At 43.0% G+C, this 27,787-nt stretch overlaps 1 protein-coding gene across 3 annotated transcripts in view; it reads right to left on the reverse strand.

Annotated features, from left to right (window-relative positions):
* Positions 1-27,787, reverse strand: part of RGS6 (regulator of G protein signaling 6) — a 796,961-nt gene that overhangs the window by 271,674 nt on the left and 497,500 nt on the right. For all 3 annotated transcript variants that reach the window (XM_077464598.1, XM_077464599.1, XM_077464600.1), the window contains one exon: positions 20,806-20,856. In XM_077464598.1, the coding sequence (XP_077320724.1) occupies positions 20,806-20,856 (51 nt within the window). The remainder of the gene's footprint in view (positions 1-20,805; positions 20,857-27,787) is intronic.

A 27,787-nucleotide genomic window follows, 5' to 3' on the forward strand; every position in this document is an offset into this window, starting at 1 on the left:
GGATCTAAAATTTTCCGACAACAAAATCCGATCGCATAAATTCCGATCGTGTGTAGACAATTCCGACAAACAAAGTGCCATGCATGCGTAGAATAAACTAAGAGATGAAAGCTATTGGCAACTGGTCTGTTTATAGTCCCGACATACGTGCTTGACGTCACCTCGTTCAGAATGATTGGATTTTCCGACATCTTTGTGCGAACGTGTGTATGAATCACAAGTTTCAGCCAAAATCCGTCAGAAAAAATCCGATAGATTTTGTGGTCGGAATGTCCGACCGTGTGTATGGGGCATAAGAAAAAAAATGTCTGAAGTGGAGGCGAAAAAAGGGTCGAGCCGTGCCGCTAGGTGACGCTCATGAATCAACCTAGTGCCCCTGTGAGTTTACCCTCCCTCCCATGTTGTGTCAGTGTGTGCAGCCACATAACGATGTCCCACCTCCTAGACCACCTCTTATGATTGACGGCACAGTGATCCAGTGCTAGGAATCATTGTGCCATGTGTCATAGGAGGTGAGACATCGTTACCGCGGCAGCACGGTGATTCTGACACCAGCGATCTGATCAGACCTGACACATCGTTACATCTTATTACCAGGAACTGGTAGGGTGTATATAATGGGCACTGGCAGGCTTTATTTTTTTTTAATGGGCACTGACTGGCTGTATTTCGTGGGCACTGATAGGCTGTATATGATGGGCACAGGCAGGCTGCATTTCATGGGCACTGATAGGCTGTATATGATGGGCACTGGCAGGCCATATTTCATGGGCACTGATAGCCTGTATATGATGGGCACTGGCAGGCTGCATTTCATGGGCACTGGTAGAATGTGTATTATGAGCCCTAAGGCTGCTCTATGCAAATAGTCATGTCATTACATTCTGTAATATCATCAGCCTGATCAGGCCTCAAACTATACAAGTCTTTTTTTTTTTTATCCTGTTAGAAATGGATCACAATACTTCCAATCCTGGACCAAACGAAAAACGCAGGTCATGAGAAGCTGGTTTCAAACTTTAAGGTTGTGTCAAGAGCAGAAGAAAGCAATAACAGTATTGCAAGTAGGGAAATTTGTGTTGATGAAAAACAAGTGAGGGAATGGCGGAAAATAAAAGCTGACTTGGAAAAGATATCAAGGGAAAAAAAAGCTTGATAACAACTTCATATGGGGTTCTAGAGACTGAATTGCATAAATGGGTTATTGAGTGTCGTCAAAATGATTACTGCGTAACAAGCATTAGAATTCACTTACGTGCCCTTCATATGGATGACAAATTAAAAGCACCAGGCATTAAAAATGTTGTTGCGTCAGCAGGATGGTGTACCCCCTTCATGAATAGGTTTGCCCTATGTATGTGGCAAAGAACAAAAATTTCACAGACGTTGCCAAAAGACCTTGATGAAAAAGTGATGTCTTTTCATTCATTCATCATAAAACAAAGAAGGATCCATAACTATGACCTGGGAGATATTGGAAATATAGATGAAACACCTATGACCTTTGATCTTCCAAGCAACAGAACTGTGGCAAGTTTGGGAGACAAAACTATTTTTCTCAGAACCACAGGAAATTTAAAAAAAAAAACATTTTACAGTGGTTCTGTCATGTTTGGCTAATGGAACTAAGCTGCGGCCTGTCATTATTTTTAAAAGAAAGGCCTTACCTAAAAAGGTCAAATTCCCACCATGAATTACAGTGCGCACACATATTAAAGGCTGGATGAATGAAGACGAAACAAAAAAATGGCTGGAAGAAATTTGGAACGGACTTAATGAAAAAAGGGGACGCAGTATGCGTCCACTTTCTTGAGATTGTGGACTCCCCATAATCCCCCCCCCCCCCCGTCAGCTATTACAGATGAGTGCAGCTAGCTGGACAGTAAAGATTAGTTTAGCTGGGTGAGGCCCCTTTAAGAAGGTGAAAACAGGTGTTTAGGAAAGGGCCAATCAGGTTTAAGGGAATGTGCTGGAAGCTTTCGTGAGGTTATAAAAGGTTAACAGGTGAAGGGGTATTCCTCTTTGACTGTGGACCACCAAGAAGATTGGAGCTCTCCTCATAATGGAATCCTTATTACGGCAGCTCCTGGAGAAGACAGGCAGTGCAGGAGGAGAGGAATGGCTTTGCCGCTGTTTAGAGTCAGACTCAGCCGTACAGCTGGAAGAAGATGGAGGCGGAGACTCGGCGGTGGGCGGCGAGCAGGCTGGTCTTAATGGCGAAGGGAGGAGAGAGAAAGAGCCACCCCTTCGCGGAAGAACGAGGAGAAGGGCTCCTCCCGAACATTTTCGGCAGGCTGTGGAGGCAGACGAAGAGGAGAGCGGACCTCGCGAACGGTCGGAAGATTCGGTCGGTGTGTCAAGGGGCCGTCGCGGCTCGAAGAAACGGCAAACTTACTCCCAGTCACCAGCAGACAAAGGCGGTCGGCGGAGTCAAGTACAGCAGCCAGCAGCAGAACCAACGGGGAGAAAGCCAGTGCAGCACCTCTCAAGGCAGCTTGCAGCTGAAATAACACAGCAAGGCACTCGGCGAGCTGAGGTGCCTCAGCAGTCCCAGGTTGGGTATTCCTTGCAACCCCCAGACCCAGCAGCACTTCTGGAGGTGGAAACACCGCATGATGCGGGACAGCCTTCAGCAGCTGGTGAGTTAAATCAACTTCATATTCTGAATGGGTTAGTAGGATCTTTGTCTTCTCTGGTTCAATCTCTTTTTCAGGTGTCTGTGCCTCCCTCTTCTGCTGTGGCATCGCTGCCTGTTAACCCCTCTGTTGCTGTGCTATCTCCTGCTCCTAATAATTTCACAGTTCACATTGGGAATATCAATAGGGGATTGCAGGATGACATTACAGGTCCTGAATCATTACACACAGCTGCACCTTCTAATGCACTGAATGTACCTGAAACATGCATGAAAGGGGTTATGCCATGTGAGATGTCACCATTAGGATGTCATTTAAATGTATCAGTAAAAGATAAAATATGGAAGGGGGAATATATAGACATACTTTCGCTCCTCCCTTCCTACAAGGAATTTATGATTAGATCAGATAAGAAAGGGGAAGAGAGAGGTGAGGAAGATAGGCATAGGCCGATCCCCAGGTCTTTTAACAATTGGCTACAGGACTTCTGTATCTATGCGGGCATACTAGCGGTGAAGCACCCAGAGCTGTGTGGGGGTCTTTTCCAACATTTGGACCATATATTAGAGGCTTATAGGAGCTTTGGCGGCCTGGGATGGTTTTACTATGATGAGTATTTTCGCCAGAAACTGTCCATACACCCAGCATTAAAATGGGGAATGAAGGATGTTGGTTTGTGGCTCAATTTGATACTCCCTCAGAAGTCGGTGTCACCCAGGCCAGCTGCATTTACCGCTGCAAATCCGGCTTTTAGAAAAGGCTGTTGTTTTGCTTTCAATGAAAGTCAGTGTCGTTGGAATTTGGCTTGTAAATACAGACATGAATGTTCAATTTGCGCAGGTACACACCCAGCAGCAAAATGTTTTAAAAAGAATGTGAATGCCAGTCTTGGTCCGGCGCAGAGGGATATTTTTTCAAAAAGCCTGCACTCCAGTGAGGCTGAAAAAAATGCGCCCATGGCTGGACAGCTACCCAGACAAGGAGAGGGCACGTTTCCTCATTGAAGGTTTTTCTAAAGGCTTTCCTTTACCTTCTTTTTCAGGCGTTGGCTGTATATTAGTGGGAAATTTAAAGTCAGTAGACTTGTACCCTCAGATAGTTAGGGATAAGTTGTGTAAGGAATTGGTGGAAGGGCGTATAGAAGGGCCCTTTGAGCATCCGCCATTTCCTAATTTTCGGATATCCCCATTGGGAGTAGTTCCTAAGCGTGAGCCTAATGCTTTCCGCATTATCCATCATCTGTCGTACCCGAAAGGAGATTCATTGAATGATGATATTGATGAAAACTTATGCTCCGTTTCCTATGCGACATTTGAGGATGCAATCAATATAATTAAGAGGTGCGGCTCTGGGGCTTTGTTGGCAAAGGCCGATATAAAATCAGCTTTTCATCTCCTGCCTGCTTCCCCGGAGGCTTTCAATTCCCTAGGGTTTTTCTTTGAGAAGCAATATTTTTTTTGACAAGTGTCTCCCTATGGGTTGTTCACTGTCTTGCGCCTATTTTGAGTTTTTTTCTACATTGGGTTTTGGGTGTGAGATCTGGTTCGGATAGTGTTATACACTATTTGGATGATTTTTTGTTTGTAGGACCATCAGACTCTTTGCATTGTGCTGAATTTTTGGAGTTATTTAAAGCTATTGCATGGGAATTCGGTGTTCCACTGGCTGAGGAAAAGACACGCTTGCCTGGTAAGGTATTAGGCTCCATGCACACTGAAGCTCAAAAAAGCTATTTCTGGACGCCAGATTGCTGGCAGAAAACGCTGGTTGAAAAACCTGCTTTTAACAGCGTTTTATACTAGCGTTTATGAGCGTTTTACAGCGTTAGCGTTAATGGCCGTTTTTTATAAAAATACACAGAGGACACTCCAAAAATCCCACAATGCATTGAAAAATAGAATGCCGAACACTAATGAACGAGCGTTTATGAGCGTTTACAAGCGTTTATGAGCGTTTATCAGCGTTTGTCGTTTTTTGGTGCTGAAAAACGGCACTTTGAACGCGAATTTCTGGCGTTCAGAAAAAAGCCCATAAACTCCACTGCTCATTAAAGCTGAAAAACGTCCATGTGTGCATGGACACATAGGCTAACATAGAGTGGAGTTTATGGGCTTTTACAAAAAACGCCCAAACTCCAATAAACTGCAGTTTATCAGCTTCAGTGTGCATGGAGCCTTAGAGTTTTTAGGCATTGAAATTGATACATGTATGATGGAGTTTCGTTTACCCGAGGCGAAACTTAGCAAATTGAAAGGTCTGATTACCAAAGCTCTGCAAAAGAAGAAAATCAAGTTGAGGGACATGCAGTCTCTCCTTGGTATTCTGGCTTTTGCCTGCAGAATTATGCCAGTGGGCAGAATTTTTTCACGACGCCTTTACCTGGCTATTTCAGGTATAAAAATCCCCTATGGCTCACATTCGCATGACTGTCTCGATTAAGGAGGATTTATTGGTGTGGTTTAGGTTTCTAGAGGGTTATAATGGCCGGTCTTTCTTTCAGTCTAATTTAATTTTTGCCCCAGATTTCCGACACGGATGCAGCGGGCGCAAAAGGATTCGGTGCTATCTGGCAGAATCATTGGTGCTGTGCGAGCCGGCCTGAGTCATGGGTGCAGCAGGGCGTTACTAAGAATGTGGTTTTGTTGGAATTGTTTCCAATCTTGGTGGCTCTGGAACTGTGGGGTTCAAATTTTTCGAATAAGCGTTTACTAGTGAAGACAGATAATAAAGGAGTACTGTATGCAGTGAACTGTTTATCATCTAGTTCTGAATTAGTGATTAAAGTTCTTCGGCAGGTGGTTTTCAGGTGCCTTAAATTCAACATTTGGCTGAAGGCTAAGTATACTCCGGGGATTTTGAATAACATAGCCGATTATTTATCTCGTTTTCAGATGGACCGTTTTCGGTTGTTGCTCCCAGAAGCGGACAGAGATGGCATTCCATGCCCAGACTATCTGTGGGAAGTGGTATGAAGGAAGTATCTGAAGCCATTCAGAGGTCTTTAGCGCCCAAGACGTGGGCCGATTACTCAGCAGCCTGGAGAAGTTGGCTGTCCTTTGCCAGTGTGGGAGGTTTTTGTGTTTACAAACCATCCGAAGACAGGCTTTTAGCCTTCATGGATAGTTTAATGCAGCAAAGCTACTCATATAGTTATATAACGAAAGCTTTGGCTGGTATCTCCTTTTTCTTTAAGCTGAGGGGTCTGCAACCTTGTTCTTCTTATTTTTCTTTGAAACAGGCACTAAAGGGTTACAGGAGGTCAACAACTTTGGCGGATGATAGAAGACCGATCTCCCTCGACATCCTTGGTGGCCTTTGTAAGATGACTGAAGTCATATGTTTCTCCGCTTATGAGGTTTTACTGTTCAAGACAGCATTTACACTGGCCTTTTTCAGAGCATTTCGCATTTCGGAATTGGTGCCTGCAAATAGACTGGGTGTTTCAGGTATTAGGAATGAACAGGTTGTGGTGGATAGCTATGGAGTACACATTTGGTTGCAATATTCCAAGACGGATCAATGTGGCAAGGGCAAGTGGGTCCATTTGCAGGAATTCGGGGATATATTAGTGTGCCCAGTAGCAGCTGTTAAACAATTCTTGGCTATTAGACCCCCGGGAATGGGGCATTTCCTGATTCACGCAGATTTTAGGCCTCTGACAAAATATCAATTTGATGCAGTACTCAAAAAATGTTTAGAACGGCTGGGTTTGAGTGATTTCAATCACATTCTCATCACACTCATTTAGGATAGATGCAGCTTCTGAAGCGGGCCGGTCAGGGTTCCCGGATGCGGACATTAAAGAAATGGGGAGGTGGAAGTCCCAATGTTACGGTTATATGTACGTCCTAATCTCTTTGTTTAATTTCCAGGTGCACAACACACGGTGTGGATATTGGGACATTCGTTTATATACTGGGCGCAAAAAAGAGCGGCTCAACGCAGTTATTCAACGAATCTGTCATTACAACCAGAATCTTTTCACTTACTTTGGAAGGGCATTAGAGGACTTCAGTGGTATCAACTCTATTTTCAGTTAAACAGGTTATGTCAAATATGGCCCTCGCCCTCTATATTGGTAATACATTTAGGCGGTAAGATTTGGGGAACCTTAGAACTTTAGATTTGATTTTTATGATCAAGAGGGACCTCCTTCGTTTTAGCACTATTTTCCTGGGCACAATTTTAGTCTTCTCAGAGATAGTCCCTCGTCTTTCCTGGCTCTCCTCTGACCTGGGGAGGGTTATGGAAAAGATGAGGAAAAGAGTTAATAGGGCAATTGAGAAATTCATGCCCCAGCTTGGGGGTCTATCTTATCGGCATGTAGACTTAGAAGGTGGCTATCCGGGACTGTATAGACTTGATGGGGTGCACTTATCAGAGGTGGGTTTAGATATATTCAATTTAGGCCTGCAACATAGCATAGAGGAGGCCGTGGCCGCGGCAGGTGGGGTGGGCCGTCCTTGAGGTCAAGGCCGGCTTGTGGGGACTGTTATTTATATTTAAATTGTGCTACTGCTCGAGTTCTAAAAACTGAGCAGATAGAATTCGGTTTGGTTGAATTTATGGTTACGTGATTTAATAAATGGTGATGATAAATACACTGTTGAAAACCAATAAAGGTGCCGCGGCCAAGTTTTGCCAAAATTAAATAATGGTCTCGTGGTCTTATTTTAGTTAAGGTATTATAGGTAGGTCTGGGGAGAGGTGGGTCCTACAATCTCATGAAAAAAGGGGACGCATTATGCATCCACTTTTTTAAGATTGTGGACTCCCCATAATTCCCCCCCTGTCAGCTATTACAGATGAGTGCAGCTAGCTGGACAGTAAAGATTAGTTTAGCTGGGTGAGGCCCCTTTAAGAAGGTGAAAACAGGTGTTTAGGGAAGGGCCAATCTGGTTTAAGGAAATGTGCTGGAAGCTTTCCTGAGGTTATAAAAGGTTAACAGGTGAAGGGGTATTCCTCTTTGACTGTGGACCACCAAGAAGATTGGAGCTCCCTCCCTCCCGCCCCAGTCGCGAGCACCTATATGTGGTTGGGTCACCCCGGATTCTGGGGGGGACTGTTATTTATATTTAAATTGTGCTACTGCTCGAGTTCTAAAAACTGAGCAGATAGAATTCGATTTGGTTGAATTTCTGGTTACGTGATTTAATAAATGGTGATGATAAATACACTGTTGAAAACCAATAAAGGTGCCGCGGCCAAGTTTTGCCAAAATTAAATAATGGTCTCGTGGTCTTATTTTAGTTAAGGTATTATAGGTAGGTCTGGGGAGAGGTGGGTCCTACAATCTCAAGAAAAAAACATCATTGGTAGTTTGGGATATGTTCAGAGCCCACACATCTGATGAAAAAATTGGCAAAGTCGAGTTACTTTGGCCTTTATTCCAGGTGGGCTGACATCTGTATTGCAGCCCCTGCGAAAGATGTGGCCTGAATGGATGCCATCTGGTCAAACCCGACTGACAAAAGTTGGAAATCTGATGAAGCCCGACACAGAATTGCAGTGAAGACAGTGCTTTGTATGAGAACGACAGCAGTGATGGTGACGGCGAACTCAGTGATGATGACAAATTGACAATGTCAATGCTGATAACCTCATACCAGATAATGCTGAAGCTCTGTTTGGACATACAGATGATGAGGAGGAAACCAGTTTTGAAGGATTTTAACTCTTGTGTTTTAGCCTGGTTGCTGATTAAGCTAAGGTTTTTGTACTTTTAAAGTTATTGTTAATACCATATTGTTTTTATTGACCCTCTTTTCCACTTACACTTGAAATATACAAAAACATTATCGGTATCTATTTTTATTTTGGAAATTTACCGGTAGCTGCTGCATTTCCCACCCTAGGCTTAAAACGTCGAGTCAATAAGTTTTTCCATTTTTTGTGGTAAAATTAGGTGCCTCGGCTTATCTTTGGGTCGGTCTATACTTGAGTATATACGGTACCCACAGTTGATCCAGAAGAAGGAAAAGATATTAGTATCTAGTTATATAGTGTGCATTTACAAAATAATCCAAGCCTTTTCTTGCCAAAACTAGTTCTTGAGGAAGTCTGTTCCATATGTTTACAGCCTTTCTATACAGTGCCTTGCGAAAGTATTCGGCCCCCTTGAACTTTTCAACCTTTTGCCACATTTCAGGCTTCAAACATAAAGATATAAAATTTTTATTTTTTGTGAAGAATCACCAACAAGTGGGACACAATTGTGAAGTGGAACGAAATCTATTGGATTTTTTAAACTTTTTTAACTAATAAAAAAATGAAAAGTGAGGCGTGCAAAATTATTCACCCCCTTGCGTTAATACTTTGTAGAGCCACCTTTTACTGCGATTACAGCTGCAAGTCGCTTGGGGTATGTCTCTATCAGTTTTGCACATCGAGAGACTGAAATTCTTGCCCATTCTTCCTTGCAAAACAGCTCAAGCTCAGTGAGGTTGGATGGAGAGCGTTTGTGAACAGCAGTTTTCAGCTCTTTCCACAGATTCTCGATTGGATTCAGGTCTGGACTTTGACTTGGCCATTCTAACACCTGGATACGTTTATTTGTGAACCATTCCTTTGTAGATTTTGCTGTATGTTTGGGATCATTGTCTTGTTGGAAGATAAATCTCCGTCCCAGTTTCAGGTCTTTTGCAGACTCCAACAGGTTTTCATCCAGAATGGTCCTGTATTTGGCTGCATCCATCTTCCCCTCAATTTTAACCATCTTCCCTGTCCCTGCTGAAGAAAAGCAGGCCCAAACCATGATGCTGCCACTACCATGTTTGACAGTGGGGATGGTGTGTTGAGGGTGATGAGCTGTGTTGCTTTTACGCCAAACATATCGTTTTGCATTGTGGGCAAAAAGTTAGATTTTGGTTTCATCTGACCAGAGCACCTTCTTCCACATGTTTGGTGTGTCTCCCAGGTGGCTTGTGGAAAACTTTAGACGAGACTTTTTATGGATATCTTTGAGAAATGGCTTTCTTCTTGCCACTCTTCCATAAAGGCCAGATTTGTGCAGTGTACGACTGATTGTTGTCCTATGGACAGACTCTCCCACCTCAGCTGTAGTTCTCTGCAGTTCATCCAGAGTAATCATGGGCCTCTTGGCTGCATCTCTGATCAGTCTTCTCCTTGTCTGAGCAAAAAGGTTAGAGGGACGGCCAGGTCTTGGTAGATTTGCAGTGTTCTGATACTCCTTCCATTTCAAAATGATCACTTGCACAGTGCTCCTTGGGAGGTTTAAAGTTTGGAAAATCTTTTTGTATCCAAATCATGCTTTAAACTTCTGCACAACAGTATTACGGACCTGCCTGGTGTGTTCCTTGGTCTTCATGATGCTCTCTGCGCTTTCAACAGAACCCTGAGACTATCACAGAGCAGGTGCATTTATACAGAGACTTGATTACACACAAGTGGATTCTATTTATCACCATCAGTCATTTAGGACAACATTGGATCATTCAGAGATCCTCGCTGAACTTCTGGAGTGAGTTTGCTGCACTGAAAGTAAAGGGGCCGAATAATTTTGCACGCACCACTTTTCAGTTTTCTATTTGCTAAAAAAGTTTAAATTATCCAATAGATTGCGTTCCACTTCACAATTGTGTCCCACTTGTTGGCGATTCTTCACAAAAAATTAAAATGTTATATCTTTATGTTTGAAGCCTGAAATTTGACAAAAGGTTGAAAAGTTCAAGGGGGCTGAATACTTTCGCAAGGCACTGTATTTAAAGGTTACATGCTACCACTTAAGCCCCGGACCAATTTGCAGCCAAAGGACCAGGCCCCTTTTTGCAATTCGGCACTGCATCACTTTAACTGACAATTGCTCGGTCGTACGATGTGGCTCCCAAACAAAATTGGCATCCTTTTTTTCCCACAAATAGAGCTTTCTTTTGGTGGTATTTGATCACCTCTGCGGTTTTTATTTTTTGCGCTTTAAACAAAAATAGAGCGACAATTTTGAAAAAATGCAATATTTTTTACTTTTTGCTATAATAAATATCCCCAAAAAATATATAAAAAAAAACATTTTTTTTCCTCAGTTTACACCGATACGTATTCTTCTACATATTTTTGGTTAAAAAAAACGCAATTAGCGATTATTGATTGGTTTGCACAAAAGTTATAACGTTTACAAAATAGGGGATAGTTTTATAGCATTTTTATTAATATTTGTTTTTTACTAGTAATGGTGGCGATCAGCGATTTTTTTTTTTGTTATATTGTGACTGCTACATTATGGCGGACACATTGGACATTTTTGACACATTTTTGGGACCATGGTCATTTATACAGCAATCAGTGCTATTTAAATTCACTGATCCCTGTGTAAATGACACTGGCAGTGAAGGAGTTAACCACTAGGGGGCGGGGAAGGGTTAAGTGTGTGTGGGGTTTTTTAACTGTAGGGGGCGTGGCTTAGCGTCTGACGTCACTGATCATTTTTCCCTATAACAGGGAACAGACGATCAGTGACAGGCTCAGTAAGAAGCATGAGGAGAGGTTTGTTTACATAGACCTCTCCTTGTTCTTCAGCTCTGTGACCTGATCACGGGACACCAGGGGCGATCGGGTCTGCTGGTCCCGCGGCCACGGAGCTCAGGCCCGGCTGGGCACTTAAAGAGCAACGTACCTGTACGTAATTGTGCCCAGCCGTGCCATTATGCTGACGTAAATGTGCAGGAGGCGGTCCTTATGCGTTTAAAATGACCTTTAGTAAGTACATATACACCGAGTTCTCTATATTGACCACTTATGTATTTATACATGGTGATCATAACACTATTTTACTCCTTCATACATTGTATGTATGTGGGTGTTATTTACTAAAGGGAACTCCACTTTGCACTCACTACAAGTGTAGTGCAAAGTGTATTTGCCTTTAGTAAATAACTCCCATTGCCACTGTAAACACCAACTTAAGCAAAAAACTGCTATTGAGCATTGAAAGAAGAAGCCACACATTGTTGAGTAGAATTTTTTTTACTCTGTGCACATTCACATGTGCGTTTAGAAAAGGGTTTTTGAACCAACATATTTTTGGAATTCTATTTTTTTTGACAGTAGAAATATCCTGTTTTGTGGTGACCAGGTATGTTTTTAAAACCATAAAACTATACACAACTCAGGGACTTACTAAGTTCAACTTTGATAAATTGAAGGCAATATCAGACATGAGTATATCCACTCTGTGTTGATTTTGCCTTCATCAGATGGGTAATGTCACCCCTGTGAAAGCAAATTTTGAAGATGCACACAAATTGGGAGTCAAAATGTGGATTTCCCTCCTGATCCCATGCCTAATGTCAACATGTGCTAGCTCCCATCATGGGGGATCAATGGACGTGTTTCGGGGGTACAATCCCTTCCTCTCATCTGCTTTAGTTGCAAGGAAGGAGTTGCAACCACAAAACGCACACATTGTTGGAATTAGTGAAGCCGCAGATCCCCATGGCAGACATCACCTATTTGAAGGCCACAATTGTTGGCATGAGGAACATTTATAATAGGGAGTGCAAGGAGGTCCAGGATTCCCAGAGATCAGGAGCTGCAGCAAATGAAATGTACTCAGGCTGTGGTACTATGACAGACTGCATTTTCTGGCAGACCTGAGGGAACCCAGGCTATCACTCTCCAGTCTTCCTTCAACGCTTCCTTCCACCCCAGCTCAGGCTTCCAACATCCAACTAGGGCCTTCCAGCCAGGAAGATGTGGAGGAGCCCAGCTTAAGCCAGGTATAGCATTGTTCAACATATTTCTTGTCAAAAAATGAATGTTAACTAGATGTTATTATTGATCACTAATTACAGATTTAACAAGTGTTTTACATATCAATAGACAGTAGTGGCCACAAATGATTTGGACAAGAATGAAAAATGCTGGGGTCAGAGTGATAGTCTTTTCTATTTATTAACTTTCAATTTGAAACAGTCATGAGCTGAAAATTGTGTGTGATTGATGAACCAAAAACTAAAAATATGTCTCTTTTTCATACACAGGAAAGTCACAGCCAGGAGAAGGCTGTGGAAAGTGGCAGACAGTAGGTGGCGGGGATAAGTGGCAGCCAGGAGGTGGCCGGGCCCAGTAGCCTGACCAAATCCCAGGTCCCTCCCCTCCGCCTTCAAAAAAAAAGGCACAGGAAGGGGAGGAACCTGGAGAAAGGAGCACTTAGGCTATTTTGGGGGGCTACTGCAGCCCTCAGAACCCCTCCAATCTTCAATAGGACTATGCCTGCATGACAGCCTGCAAAATGCAGGGAATGGAGGAGGGCCAACGCCTCTTCTGTGAGGAAGTTATCTTACAAGCCCTAAATAAGGGATTGAGGGGCAAACTCACAAGCCAAAGCCAGGTTTGTGAGTTTGACCATCCTCCTCCTCCACCTCCTGCCACAACTCCAACACCAAAGCCACAGCCTGGAAGCAAGCCTGGAAGGAAGTATGGAAGGAAGACATGAGAGTAATGGCCTGGGTTCAGTCTGGTCTGACTAAAGACGCAGGCTGTTGTAAGATCACAGCCTGGGGACATGTATGTCATCTGCTGCTGTTCCTGATCTCCTGGAGTCCTGGACTGGATTGTGCTCACTATTATACAGACGCCTCATGCTACCAATTTTGGATGTAAAATAGTTGAGCCCTGTGACCAGTTTATCCAGCGTTGCCTTCCTTTTTATTTGGATATGACCCATAATAAATGGCTATTTTTTTTCACAAATACTTGCCTATTTGTTTTACTTCAAAAAGGACAATTTGGTTATAAGTAGGCATGTACATTTCAAAAATACTATGTCAAATTAACAAGGGACACCAACACCAACCAATCTCCTTGAGGTTAAAAAATAAAAGTTAATATTGGTGTTGTGGTAACTTGACACACAAAACGACAAAAAATATTATGGAGATCAGTAGAAAAAAAATCAAAAAAAATACAGGAGATCTTGATAAAAAAAACAAAAAAAAAATAGATCAATATAAAAAAGGTGATCTTCATAAAAAAAAAAAAAACGGAGATCTTCATAAACAAAAAACAAAAAAAAATGGAGCTCTTCATTAAAAAAAAAAAAGCTAGAGATTATCACAAAAAATAAATAAAAAAAGATCACTATAAAAATAAATTCAAAACATTATTATGGAGATCTGCCGAAAAAAAAAAATAATATTATTCATGAGATCACAAGAATTAAGAAAGAAATCAGTTTGTGAGAACTCTGTGTGACTATCAGCAGAAAAATAACTTCATAATTCTAGCATTATAAATAAGTAGAGAATGCACGGCATTAAAGATTAAAAAATGTGCAGCATGATGAATGTGCTATTTCCATAACGAACGCTAGTTTTACGTGGCATGCATGGAATTTTGTGCATCGGAATTGTGTACACATGCTCGGAATTTACAACAATGGATTTTGTTGTCAGAAAATTTGAAAACCAGCTCTCAAATTTTTGTTGTCAGAAATTCAGACAAAAAATTCCAGATGGAGCATACACACGGTTGGAATTTTCGACAACAAACTCCCATCGAACATTTCCTGTCGGAAACTCCGATCGTGTGTACGTGGCATTATGGTGCAGTATTATAAAAACACACTTTATTAAAATAAGGCAACTACTCAGAAGTAAAAAGAATAAAACAGCATCTCGGGTATACCACGATCTATGCCTCCCGCCGAGCAGTTTTTGATTGCTCTTAAGCAGTTTTTGATTGTTGGTCTTCACAAGTGGTGAAGAGCCTGCTCGTTTATAGGATCATCTGAGCTGCTGTATCGACACACTATTTTCTTTGGTTATCAACTTTGCTTATAGCACTTTATATTTATTTGGGACTTATAATTAATGTGTATGAATTTTTTGAAGAACTTTTTTAATAATTGATTTTTAAAATTTTCATAAATATGTAATACTGCCATTAATATTTTACATTAAAATTTTCAAGCACATGGTGCCCTTTGTCCCTTTTTTTTTATATGTTTACCTGTCTATCCTAAATTATTTGCTGAAAAAGCCTGTTGTTTACAGGGTTCAATAGCTCAAACTAAAATTTTTACTCTCAACTGAGAGATCAAGGGAGTAATTCATCCTCCTTCCTCACCCCTCCCTGAGTGCATCTTTCAGAGGGCTTTGTCTGATATTGTAATCAGAAAGAGAGACTGAAGGTATAGAGTTCTTGGATATCATAACCCCCATACTACTGAGGGTCAGGACTCCCTTCACTCTACTCTCCATCCCCCAGTCACATTGTGTCACGGTACTACTTACAGTGAGCCCACAGATTAGCAGGTGACACGGGATCCCCCAGGGGGTGGAGTCTAAGGCCAGCCGGTATTCACCAGGGAGCCCCTCATGAGGGTTTGGGCTTAGCTGCGTGCTGACCCCAGGTCACGACCCCCGGGTTCACCCTGCTCACTAGGGAAGTACCAGAAGACACTGTTAGACAAGGATGGATGGATGGATGAAGCAAAGGAGAGCCAGATAGTGAGCCAAGGTCAGGGCAGGCTGCAGACAACGTAATCAGAACAAGCTGGGTCAGTACACAAGAGATCAGTTCTTGAGAGGTCAGGTAAACCAGGTTACACGAAGGGAGCTCAGAAACAAATTTTGCTCAAGCAACCAGCAGCTGGTTTGAAAGGGATTTAAATAGAGAAGCACATGAGGGGCTGGACAGGAAGTAGCAGGAAGGAAACATATATTAGGCAACAGGTGAGGGGCGGCAACAGCCATAGCTGCAGAGTGCACAGAGCTGAACACCAGCTAGTGGAGCAACAGGTGCCAGCTGACCTACAGCAGTAAAGGTGAGACACAGATCAGCTCCGCAGCTGATCTGTGACACATTGTCTCCTACACCAGGCGTTCTCAAACTCCGTCCTCAAGTACCCTCAACGGGCCATGTTTTGGGAACTTCCCTTAGATAAAATAGTTCTTATCAATATAATGTCATTGATATTCATTTAAAGCAGCTGTGTGAAGTGAAGGAAAACATGGTTGGGGGTACTTGAGGACTGAGATTGAGAACCACTGTCTTACACCCTTTTCTTCCCAATGGGAATTTGTTGGCTTCCGTTACAGATAGATTTTTATTTCAATTTTTTCTTATTTTCACTCTCTACCCCTTTCCTCGTCTCACATTTCTCATATGGATTCTCACCCCCTTATTTTCCCTATGGGAATTTCTTGGCTTCCCTTAAATATAGATTCTTTTTCATTATCAGTCCCCCCCCCCCCTTTATCTTTAGCTTACCCCTCACACCTGTTTCTGTCAGGCTACTTAAAAGTTGGTTGTACGGATCTCCTCAACAGCTGTGCATTTGATTTATTTGATCTGCAATCTCAATGCATACATCCTCTGTGACTCAAGTATTCTCTTTTTCACCAATGCACCTATGCTGTACTTGTCATATTAAAATACCATTCCAATGATCATCTGTGAATAGTTTTATTGAATGTCATGTACAACCCACACTTTTCTGCTACTCTTCTTAACCTCCCTGGCGGTACGATTATTTCGGATTTTAGGTGCTAAAAGCGGTACCATTATTTTGCATGAAAATTTGGCGTTTTATATTGTAGTCCTGCAATTCTTAGGAATAACTCTCTTAAATCTGTCCAAACCAGAGTCTAGCAGACATCCCGGGTATGATAAAGTTTGAAAAATGAAATCATAAATTATAATATAAGAAATAATTATAAATAATTGTACCAAATAATAATATAACAATAATAAAAATTATTCAATAATGTAATCACATCAAAAACACTGAAATTTTCTCAGTTGCAGAATTGTCACTGTCATTACTTTTCAGTATTTGATGACGAATCTCCCCACAAATCGCTATCGCTCAATTCTGCGAGTGATTCTAATTTATTATCGCTGTTTTCTAGCTGCTCTAAAATCATTTTTGATGTACAGTGACAGTTTTGGTTGCTATGGACAATCTCCAGTTTCCAGGTATAAAGAACAGTTTTTATTATATAAAACTGCATGCAGGACACTGGGCAGACCACTAGGGACACTGGGGATGTGAAATGTTTACATACAGCAATGTAATCTGTAAGATTACATTATACTGTATGTTTACTGTGTGTTTCACTTTTTGAATTTGGCGCCGATCTCCGTGCCCGTGCGTCGCAACGCTCGCAGGGCACGGAGATCGCCGATGTGATAGATCAAGCGAGACACGGCTCGCTCGTACAGCGGGGAGACGACGCTGGATCCGAGGGAGAAGGTGAGTATTCCTCCTCCTGGATCCAGCGATGCAGTCCCGAGTCTGACTCGGGGATACCGCTTTTGGTATGAAAAATCCACCCCGAGTCAGACTCGGGAAAACCGTCAGGGGGGTTAATCTTCTGCTGTTAGATTTGCACTAATTGGTCCATGTGCATGCATACTTCTGACTACTCTTGTACAACCTACTAGTTGACATGACATTTTATGGTACTTGTTTGTTAACCAAACTGCCTCAATCCTGTATTGGTTTTGAGATTAACCACTTCAATACCAGGCACTTAAACACCTTCCTGCCCAGACCAATTTTGAGCTTTCAGCGCTGTCGCACTTTGAATGACAATTGCGCGGTCATGCTACACTGTACCCAAATGAAATTTGTATCATTTTTTTCCCACAAATAGAGCTTTCTTTTGGTGGTATTTGATCACCTCTACGGTTTTTATTTTTTGCTAAACAAATAAAAAAATACCGAAAATTTTGAAAAAAAAATGTTTTTTTTTGTTTCAGTTTCAAAACTTTGCAAATAAGTAAGTTTTCTCCTTCACTGATGGGCACTGATGGGGTTACACTGATGGGCAATGATAAGGCGGCACTCATGGGCACCGATGAGGTGGCACCAATGAAGTGGCACTGATGAGGTGGCATTGATGGACACCGATATGTGGCACTGATAGGCGGCACTGATGGGTGGCAATGATGGGCGACACGGATGGGCACTGATAGGTGGCACAAATTGGCACGGATTGGCATGGGTGGGCATGGATAAGTGGCACAGGTGGGCATGGGTTAGGCGGCACAGGTGGGCATGGGTAGGCGGCACAGGTGGGCATGGGTAGGTGGCACAGGTGGGCATGGGTAGGCAGCACAGGTGGGCATGGGTAGTCACTGATAGGCGGCACAGATGGGAACTGATAGGCGGCATTGTATTATAATATATTGCACTAATGGATGCCAATCAGTGCCAATCAATAATGCATGCCAATCAGTGATGCCCATTGTGGGCACTGATTGGCATCCATTATGGGCACTGACTAGAATCCCTGGTGGTCTAGGGTGGCATACCTTGTCCTTGGCATCCCTGGTGGTCTGGTGGTGTCCCTGGTGGTCCAGTGTGGGCATCCTCGGGGGGGCTGTTCTGATAATCGATCAGCACAGCCCCCCCCTGTCAGAGGAGCAGCCGATCGGCTCTCCTCTACTCGCGTCTGACAGACGCGAGTGAGGAAAAGCCGATCACCGGCTTTTCCTATTTACACTGTGATCAGCCGTGATTGGACACGGCTGATCACGTGGTAAAGAGTCTCCGTCGGAGACTCTTTACCGAGATCGTAGTTGCCGGGTGTCAGACTGACACCCCGCAACAACGATCGCCGCGATGCGCGCCCCCGGGGGCGCGCAGCGGCTTATAATCCTGATCACGTCATATGACGTCCGGTCAGGATTATGAAACCACTTTGCCGCCGTCCATTTGCTATAGGGCGGGCGGCAAGTGGTTAAAATAAAGAATTAAAACAAGTATTTTGACAAAAAGACAGACAAAATGTAAATAATATCCCCTGATGCAAATCCATTGTCATTCCCATCATCCAGCGATACAAATCCATCATCCACAATGAAAACCCACCACCTCACAATGGTTCTCGGCCACCATAACAACCTGCCACCTGACAATGTTTTCCTGATGCATTCTTATTGCAAAAATGACCAATCCCCAGCTGCTAGAATGTAACAAAACAAAAAAAACAGGGATTCCAGGTAATGTCATTGACCATATACTGTATGACCATTTATACCTGTTTTTTCCTGGACCCGGGACCGCGCCGGCTGGGACCTCCATGAGTTGGGTCGCGGGTCCCGCGGACTCGATCGCAGCAGGGATACCTGCGATCGCCTCACAGAGAGGAAGAACAGGAAGATGCTAGTGTAAACAAGCATCTCCCCATTCTGCCTAGTGACAGCATCTCTGATCTCTGCTCCCTGTGATCAGGAGTAGAGATCAGTGATGTGTCACACGTAGCCATGCCCCCCACAGTTAGAAACACTCCCCAGGACACACTTAACCCTTACAATGCCCCCTAGTGGTTAACCCCTTCACTGCCAGTGTCATTTACACAGGAATCAGCACTGATTGCTGTATAAATGACGATGGTCCCAAAAACATGTCAAAAATGTCTGATGTGTCCGCCATAATGTCGCAGTCACGATAAAAATCGCTGATTGCTGCCATTACTAGTGAAAAAAAAATTATTAACAAAAATGCCATAAAATAATCCCCTATTTTGTAAACACTATAACTTTTGCGCAAACCAATCAATAAATGCTTATTGCGATATATTTTTTATTTTTTTACCAAAAATATGTAGAAGAATATGTATCGGCCTAAACTGAGGGAAACAAATTTTTTATATATTTTTTGGGGATAGCAAAATGTAAAAAAGAATGCATTTTTTTCAGAATTGTCGCTCTATTTTTGTTTATAGCTCAAAAAATAAAAACCGCAGGGGTGATCAAATACCACCAAAAGAAAGATCTATTTGTGGGAAAAAAAGGACGTCAATTTTGTTTGGAAGCCACGTTGCACGACCGCGCAATTGTCAGTTAAAGCGACGCAGTGCCATATCGCAAAAAGTGCTCTGGTCAGAAACGGGGTAAAATCTTCTGGGGTTGAAGCGGTTAATAGCAAAAGCCAGCTTAAACTGAATCCAGACAGGTTTGCACATCTCTCCTGTCATGCTGTCTGATTCTTCTTGACCAGTGTCTCCTTTCTTCTGCCAATGGACAATTACTAAATAAAGGCAGACTAATGCGCAAACCAAAGTGAACAGTTAAGGAAAATCCACGCAGACCAACAGAAGCTGCCAAACATAAAAAAGTGTTCCCGCACAAAAAGCAATGAAATAAAAATAAATATGTGATGCTAACTGCAGTAAGGAAAGGTGAGTGGTCAAGCTGAATAAATTAATAAACAAAAGAATCAGCAGTGTAACATCACCAGACTGACTAAATCCATATGATAAAAGAAACCAATAATCAAATGTAACCAAAATAGCTCTAGAAATGCATAGGAGTGGATAGCAATCACAAAGCAAAATAATTAGCCAAAAATCTCAAAAAAAAATTTTGTTGCACAAACGCACCTAAGGAAGGATTGGCAATTATCTGACCACTATGAATGGCTGTCACAGTGGTCACATGATCAGGAGCTGGTCCTGGTTACCGATCGTTAATGGGGGCCAAAAGCTGTTTTCAACAGCTTTGACACTGTGCTGGGAGAGTGCAGTGAACATGCTCTCAGGATAGAAACATCGGCTGCTCAGCAATGCATAAGTGCGGCATGTGGGCGTTAAAGCCCACCCTTTTTCCAGTGCACATATACAGTATGTTATGCGGATTAAACAGGTTAAGCATGGTTCACAACTCCCTTTTGTATTTGTGTTTATACTGTATAATATATATTGTAATAACTTTAGCCCATATATTTTTATTGACAGTTTAAACAATGCAACTATGAATGAGACTTGTATTGAGTATTTACACTTTTAATAAATGTATGTAATTTGTGTGTGTTTTCAGATAATATTTTTAGAGACCATGTCAATGAATTGTTTATTAGCCTAGGACCATAGAGGTCAGGGGGGATCAGATGTGAGCAGAACAGGGAGGAGGATCGGTGGGGCGATAGGAGGGGCCAATTACAGGAAATATGCACTGTGTGTGTCTCCCTCCAGCAGCTGAATGCCAGCAGGAGGGAAAAGTGGAGAAACCGTCTCTCAGCTGTTGCAGGGAGTGCAGCAAAGTCCATCGTTCCTGTAACTGACCTGCCACACTGATCCCTCTCTCTGTCCAGTGGTCCCCCCTATCAGCGGCCCAAGAAACCTAAATTATTATTTACCCGGCACTTTCTTTTTACCTTCATCTATTTTTTTCATTGGATATTATTTTACATAGATTTATTTACCTGGATCTTCAATGTTGAGGTTCTTAATCAGCCACTGGACAATGTCTGCTCCTAAAAGAAGAAATATAATCAGGGTTATTAATTGAGTAGAAATTAGAAGACAAGATCAATTGAAGCAAATATACAACAATCAATGCAATAACAACATTAAACCAATATCTAATTGGAGTTCACTGACCAGTGATTATTAACTGCTTAACCACTTTAGTACTAGGCTGTAATGCCGCTTCATTACCAGGACATTTTTTTATTTTTAGTGCTGTGATATTTGACTTGACTTTTCACACAAGAAACAACTCAAATGAATGTCATAGAATTTTTATAGGCAGACAGAGCTTTCTTTTGGTGATATTTAATAACGGATAGTTTCTTTATTCTTTACTGTAGAAAGAGAGAAAAAATATATATTTTTTAATTCTCGTAATAAAAATGCCAGAACAGCACAAACACCCCTGAAATGATTTGCTTTTTGGAAAGTAAACACATCAATTGGTTACCACATTTTTTTTTTTCAAATGAAGAAAAATGCTGGTTTGAGGGGGGTTGGTATTGGTGTACTAGATACATTAATGTATGGATGTAATGTAATGGATGGAGCTGAAAATGTTTGTGTTTAGAAATGCAGGATAATGGAGATAGAGGAAAGCAGTAGATACCCCCAAATCAGTGTGATTGTCCTGCTCTTATCCAATCAGAAATTAAATTCAAATAATGTTTTATATATATATATATATATATATATATATATATATATATATATATATATATATTGTGGCAGCACGCAGGTAAAGTCACCTGGTTGTATCCAGGATGGGAAATATGTGTGCCCTAGATTCAGGCTTTATGCAGACTTGTATAATTAGAGGGGAAGAGTTAATGAGCCCAGCTGAAGTAAGTGGGCTCATTAAGACCTCTACAAAAAACCCCAGCATGCTTAGGGAGATGCTCCATCCTGGAACCAGTTTTGTGTTGTATAGACTGGGGAGTGTGACACTTGTTCTGTGCGGTGAGTTAACGCCTGTGTGGCAAACCTCTACAACAGAGACAGGGACTGGTGCTTCACAAGGCTGCACTCAGTTGTTAGATAGGGAATCTAAGTGTGTAATTAGAGGTCAAGCTGACCAAGGATTTATTTTCATGTTTTATTTTTGTTTGGCTGTTATATGTTTCACTGCATGTAGCATGAATAAACCGCATCTTTTGTTTGTTTGCACCTACAACGCTGTCTGCTGTGCCTGATTTTGTGTTGTGAACCCATCCAGGGGGTCACACACACCCGCTGCCGAGCTAACCCCTCACAGTTGGTGGAGAATTTTGGCAGTTTTTTTTTTTTTTTTTAAGGCCAGCATGGAGGAGATACTGAGACAGCTGGCTCTAGCAAATGCAAATCAGCAGCAAACAAATGCGGGTTTACAAAGGAGCCTTGCAGCTCACCAGCAGAGTCTGGAAGCTCAGCAGAAAGCTCACCTGCAGAGTTTGGAAGCTCAGCAACAAGCCCAGCAGCAGACAAATGCAAATCAGCAGCAGACAAATGCAACTTTGCAGCAGAGTCTGGAAGCTCAGCAGAAAGCTCACCTGCAGAGTTTGGAAGCTCAGCAAGAAGCCCAGCAGCGATCTGAAGCCCGCCTCATAGACCTGTTGCAGAAGCAAGAGCAGAGTTTTCAACAGCAAATAGAGACATTGATACAGCAACGTCCGCAGACCAATGAAGCAAGTGGTTACAATAATACCGCATCCTTTGGTGTGAGCCGTTTACTGACAAAAATGACTGGAGAGGATGATCCGGAGGTGTTTTTGACCACATTTGAAAGGACTGCTGAAAGGGAAAAGTGGCCTAAGGAGCAATGGGCTGGACTGGTGGCCCCTCTGTTAACTGGGGAATCGCAGAAAGCTTATTATGACCTAGAGCCTGACCAAGCAAAAGACTATGTGGTACTAAAAACAGAAATATTGGCACGGCTGGGTGTCACCCTGGCCGTCCGGGCTCAGCGTGTGCATAATTGGACTTTTCAGGTTGGAAAACCCCCCAGATCTCAAATGTATGATCTCATTCATCTGAGCAGGAAGTGGCTGCAGCCAGAGATTTTGACCGCACCAAACATTGTGGAACGTGTGGTTATGGATCGTTTCCTGAGAGCTCTTCCTACTGCCATCCAAAAATGGGTAAGCCATGGAGACCCAGAAAATGCAGATAAACTTGTGGATCTGGTTGAGAGGTACTTGGCTACAGAGAACTTGACCACCTCTTCCAGGGACTCACGGACTTTCCATCCTAAGACCAGATCATCCCCAGTGGCGGGTAAGATGACTCCAAGGGGTGAGGGTGGAGAGAGTGAGAGGATGGGAGTTCTACCTAAGGTCTGGCGGGAGCAGCCCGGGAAGCCCAGGCTGCAAGAGGCAGCGAAAAAGATTATTTGCTACCGTTGCCGGCAAGAGGGACATATTGCAGCCAATTGCCCAGTTGTAGATGAGCCTATGCAATGTGACTTTATAAGGGAGAGACGTCAGTCGCTGTTTGCGACAGTTGCATGCACTGCCATTCGGGGACCTGAGAAACATTTATGTAAAATGTGTATTAATGGTAGAAATGTTGATGTGTTTCTGGATTCAGGTAGCCTGGTAACATTGATAAACGCTGAATTAGTTACTACAGAGGTCTCTGGGAAGAACAAGGTGGCTGTTATTTGTGTGCATGGGGACACCCGAGAGTATCCTGTAACTTCAGTGTTTTTTGAGACCCCCAAAGGTAACCTCTCTCATCAGGTGGGGTTAGTGTCTCACTTACCACATGATGCTATTGTGGGAAGGGATTTTCCAAAATTCTGGGAACTCTGGGATTGTCCTGAGCCCCCCACTGGTGCCCCTATAGACCAGAAGTCCTCTGGGAGTGGTGAGGACTCTCCTGAATTTCCCTTGTCGGTATTGGCGGGGGAAACTCGAGAAACTGGGGAGGAGCCAACATCCTCAGATGAAAACATGCCGTCTGTGGAGTTTTCAGATCTTGAGGTTCACAGGGAAAATTTTGCCACAGAACAGTTAAAAGATCCCACCCTAATAAAGGCACGGGAAAATGTGGTGAAAATAGATGGCGAGTTAGTGAACCCAGATAAGACTTGCACTTATCCGTACTTCACTATGGAAAGGAACCTGCTGTATCGAGTGGCTCAAAGGGCAGAAGAAACCATTGAGCAACTTGTGGTGCCCAAACCTTACAGGAAGTTGGTGTTAGAATTGGCCCATGGGCACATTCTGGGAGGTCATCTGGGGACCGAAAAAAACAGAGAGAGGGTACTGCAGAGATTCTATTGGCCTGGGGTCATGAAGGAAACAGAAAATTATTGTTCCTCCTGCCCTGTGTGTCAGAAGTGGGCACCTATGCCACATTTCCGTAACCCGCTGGTACCTCTTCCTATCATTGAGGTCCCCTTTGAGAGGATCGCAATGGATTTGGTAGGTCCGATAATGAAGTCTGCTAGGGGGCATCAGTACATTTTGGTGATATTGGACTATGCTACCCGTTATCCGGAAGCAATTCCTCTTCGAAATACCTCGGCCAAAACCATAGCCAAAGAGCTATCTCTTGTTTTTAGCCGCGTGGGTATTTGTAAGGAACTGCTTACGGACCAAGGTACACCCTTTATGTCCAGGGTTATGAAAGAACTATGCAAGTTGTACAAAGTGACACAATTGCGTACATCTGTGTATCACCCCCAAACAGATGGGTTGGTTGAAAGATTCAACAAAACCCTAAAACAAATGTTAAAGAAGGTGGTGGATAGAGATGGAAAGAATTGGGACTGTCTAATACCCTATCTGATGTTTGCCATTAGGGAGGTACCCCAATCCTCTACGGGTTTCTCACCCTTCGAGTTGCTCTATGGGAGACACCCAAGAGGGCTGCTGGATATCGCCAAGGAAACTTGGGAAAATGAGAGTTCTCCTCACAGGAGCGTGATTGAGCATGTCGCCCTGATGCAAGATAGAATTGCACAGGTAATGCCAATCGTAAAGGAACATTTGACCCAAGCGCAGTTAGCACAGCAGAGAGTGTACAACCGTGGGGCCAAGACCCGTACTTTTTCCCCGGGGGATAGGGTCTTGGTGCTAGTCCCTACGGTTGAAAGCAAATTTCTGGCCAAATGGCAAGGTCCATACGAAGTAATTGAAAAAATTAGTGAGGTGAACTACAGGGCTAGACAGCCAGAAAGGCGAAAGCCGGAGCAGATATATCACGTCAATCTGCTGAAAGCCTGGAGGGATAGGGAATCCCTAGTCGCAGAGACTTTGTCACAAGCACAGCTTGATTGCTTAGTTCCTGAGGTTGGAATAGCAGACACCTTATCGAAAGTCCAACAACAGGAGGTTAAAGAGTTTGTACTTCGTAACAAAGAGATTTTCTCTGAGCTGCCGGGACAAACATCTGGCGTATAGCATGACATTATCACCCCGCCAGGAGAAAGGGTAAAACTAAAACCTTATCGAATACCAGAGGCCCGACGGGAGGCAATACGTGGGGAGGTTCAAACGATGCTGGAATTGGGTGTGATAGAGGAGTCCCAGAGTGACTGGTCCAGTCCTATCGTACTAGTGCCCAAACCTGATGGGAGCTGGCGGTTTTGTAACGATTTTCGACAATTGAATAAAGTTACAAAATTTGACACCTACCCCATGCCGCGTATAGATGAGTTGATTGACCGGCTGGGAACAGGCCGATATATGACAACTCTTGATCTCACCAAAGGGTATTGGCAAATTCCACCTGGCAGAGTCGGCCAAGGAGAAAACTGCGTTTGTAACCCCAGATGGGGCATTCCAATATAAGAGAATGCCGTTTGGGTTACAGAATGCACCGGCAACGTTCCAGCGGAAAATGGATAAGATTCTGAGGCCCCATCAGAAATATGCTGCAGCTTACCTGGATGATGTGATTATCCATAGCACAGACTGGGTCTCACATTTGCCAAAACTACAAGCAGTCCTAGACTCTATCCGGGAAGCTGGGTTTACGGCCAATCCAAAGAAGTGTACCATTGGACAGGAGGAGGCCAAATATCTTGGGTACACTATTGGGAGGGGGGTGATAAAACCCCAAGTCAATAAAGTCGAGGCCATACAGAGTTGGCCACGTCCCAACAGCAAGAAACAGGTACGAGCCTTTCTGGGAATCGCTGGCTATTATCGACGATTCATTCCCCATTTTGCTTCTCAGGCTGTGCCCCTCACCAACCTAACAAAAGGGAAAGAGTCGGTCATGGTTAAATGGTCCCCAGAGGCTGAAGAAGCATTTCAGTCCTTAAAAACAGCCTTATGTAGCCAGCCAGTGTTGTACTCACCAGACTTCTCTAAGGACTTCGTGGTACAAACTGATGCATCAGACGTTGGGTTAGGAGCAGTGTTATCCCAGGTCTGGAACGGGGAAGAGCACCCAGTCATTTACCTCAGCAGGAAGTTGAAGTCCCATGAGGTAAATTACGCCACAATTGAGAAGGAATGTTTAGCAGTGAAGTGGGCTCTAGATTCCCTTCGGTACTATCTGCTAGGTAGGCACTTTGACCTGGTGACTGATCACGCTCCTTTAAAGTGGATGGCTCAAAACAAGGAGACCAATAGAAGGGTAAATAGGTGGTTCCTGGCCCTACAAGAATTTAGCTTTACAGTTAAGCATCGCCCTGGTGTTAAAATGGGGAATGTGGATGCTTTGTCTCGGATACATGCATGTCTGACTGCTTGTGTTACAACCCCAAGGTTGAAACAAGAGGGGGGGGTATGTGGCAGCATGCAGGTAAAGTCACCTGGTTGTATCCAGGATGGGAAATATGTGTGCCCTAGATTCAGGCTTTATGCAGACTTGTATAATTAGAGGGGAAGAGTTAATGAGCCCAGCTGAAGTAAGTGGGCTCATTAAGACCTCTACAAAAAACCCCAGCATGCTTAGGGAGATGCTCCATCCTGGAACCAATTTTGTGTTGTATAGACTGGGGAGTGTGACACTTGTTCTGTGCGGTGAGTTAACGCCTGTGTGGCAAACCTCTACAACAGAGACAGGGACTGGTGCTGCACAAGGCTGCACTCAGTTGTTAGATAGGGAATCTAAGTGTGTAATTAGAGGTCAAGCTGACCAAGGATTTATTTTCATGTTTTATTTTTGTTTGGCTGTTATATGTTTCACTGCATGTAGCATGAATAAACCGCATCTTTTGTTTGTTTGCACCTACAACGCTGTCTGCTGTGCCTGATTTTGTGTTGTGAACCCATCCAGGGGGTCACACACACCCGCTGCCGAGCTAACCCCTCACAGTATATATATATATATATATATATATATATATATATATATATATATATATATATAAAAGTGCTCTAATACTTAACCTATAAGTGCACTCCATTCTCCAGTGGATCGGTATTTCCAAACTGTTCTTTGTTTGCAGCTAATTTGTAGATTTGCCTAAATATATTAATGTAGACTCATCCAGGTAAGATATGCTATTTATAAATGACTCCTACCCCCAATTCCTGTGAAACTGCACCTAAATGGTTGAACCCCTCACAACCAACCCAAACAAAAGTGGGAACTAATTTTGGTTCATGCCAAACCTCAGCCTATTAATCCTTGCAGATACGATTTCAAAGATCTCACTGTTTCAGAAGTATACAATAGAAATAAAATACTGAAACAGTTTTTGAATTACGATTTACTGGATTCCCGAATCACTGATTCTACACATATCAGACAGATACCCACCAAAATATTCCATAAATGTAAAATCTGTTAGAATATATTTTGATAGTTCAAAAAAAGAGTGTGTATGGGCAACATATAACATTCTGGCTGATCTGTATCAGGGAAATAATTGATCATTTAGGCTGCAAACTAATCAGCTAATTGCTTCTGTTCTCCTGAAATAATAATGCTGCTGCCCATTCTCTGCAACTCACAAAAATAAAAACTCATGCAACACAATAATGTGGCCTTAACTAA

Source organism: Lithobates pipiens, unplaced genomic scaffold, assembly GCF_037356315.1.
Source record: "Lithobates pipiens isolate NorthernLeopardFrog02 unplaced genomic scaffold, aLitPip1_a1.2 Scaffold_30, whole genome shotgun sequence".
Taxonomy (NCBI): Eukaryota; Metazoa; Chordata; class Amphibia; order Anura; family Ranidae; genus Lithobates; species Lithobates pipiens.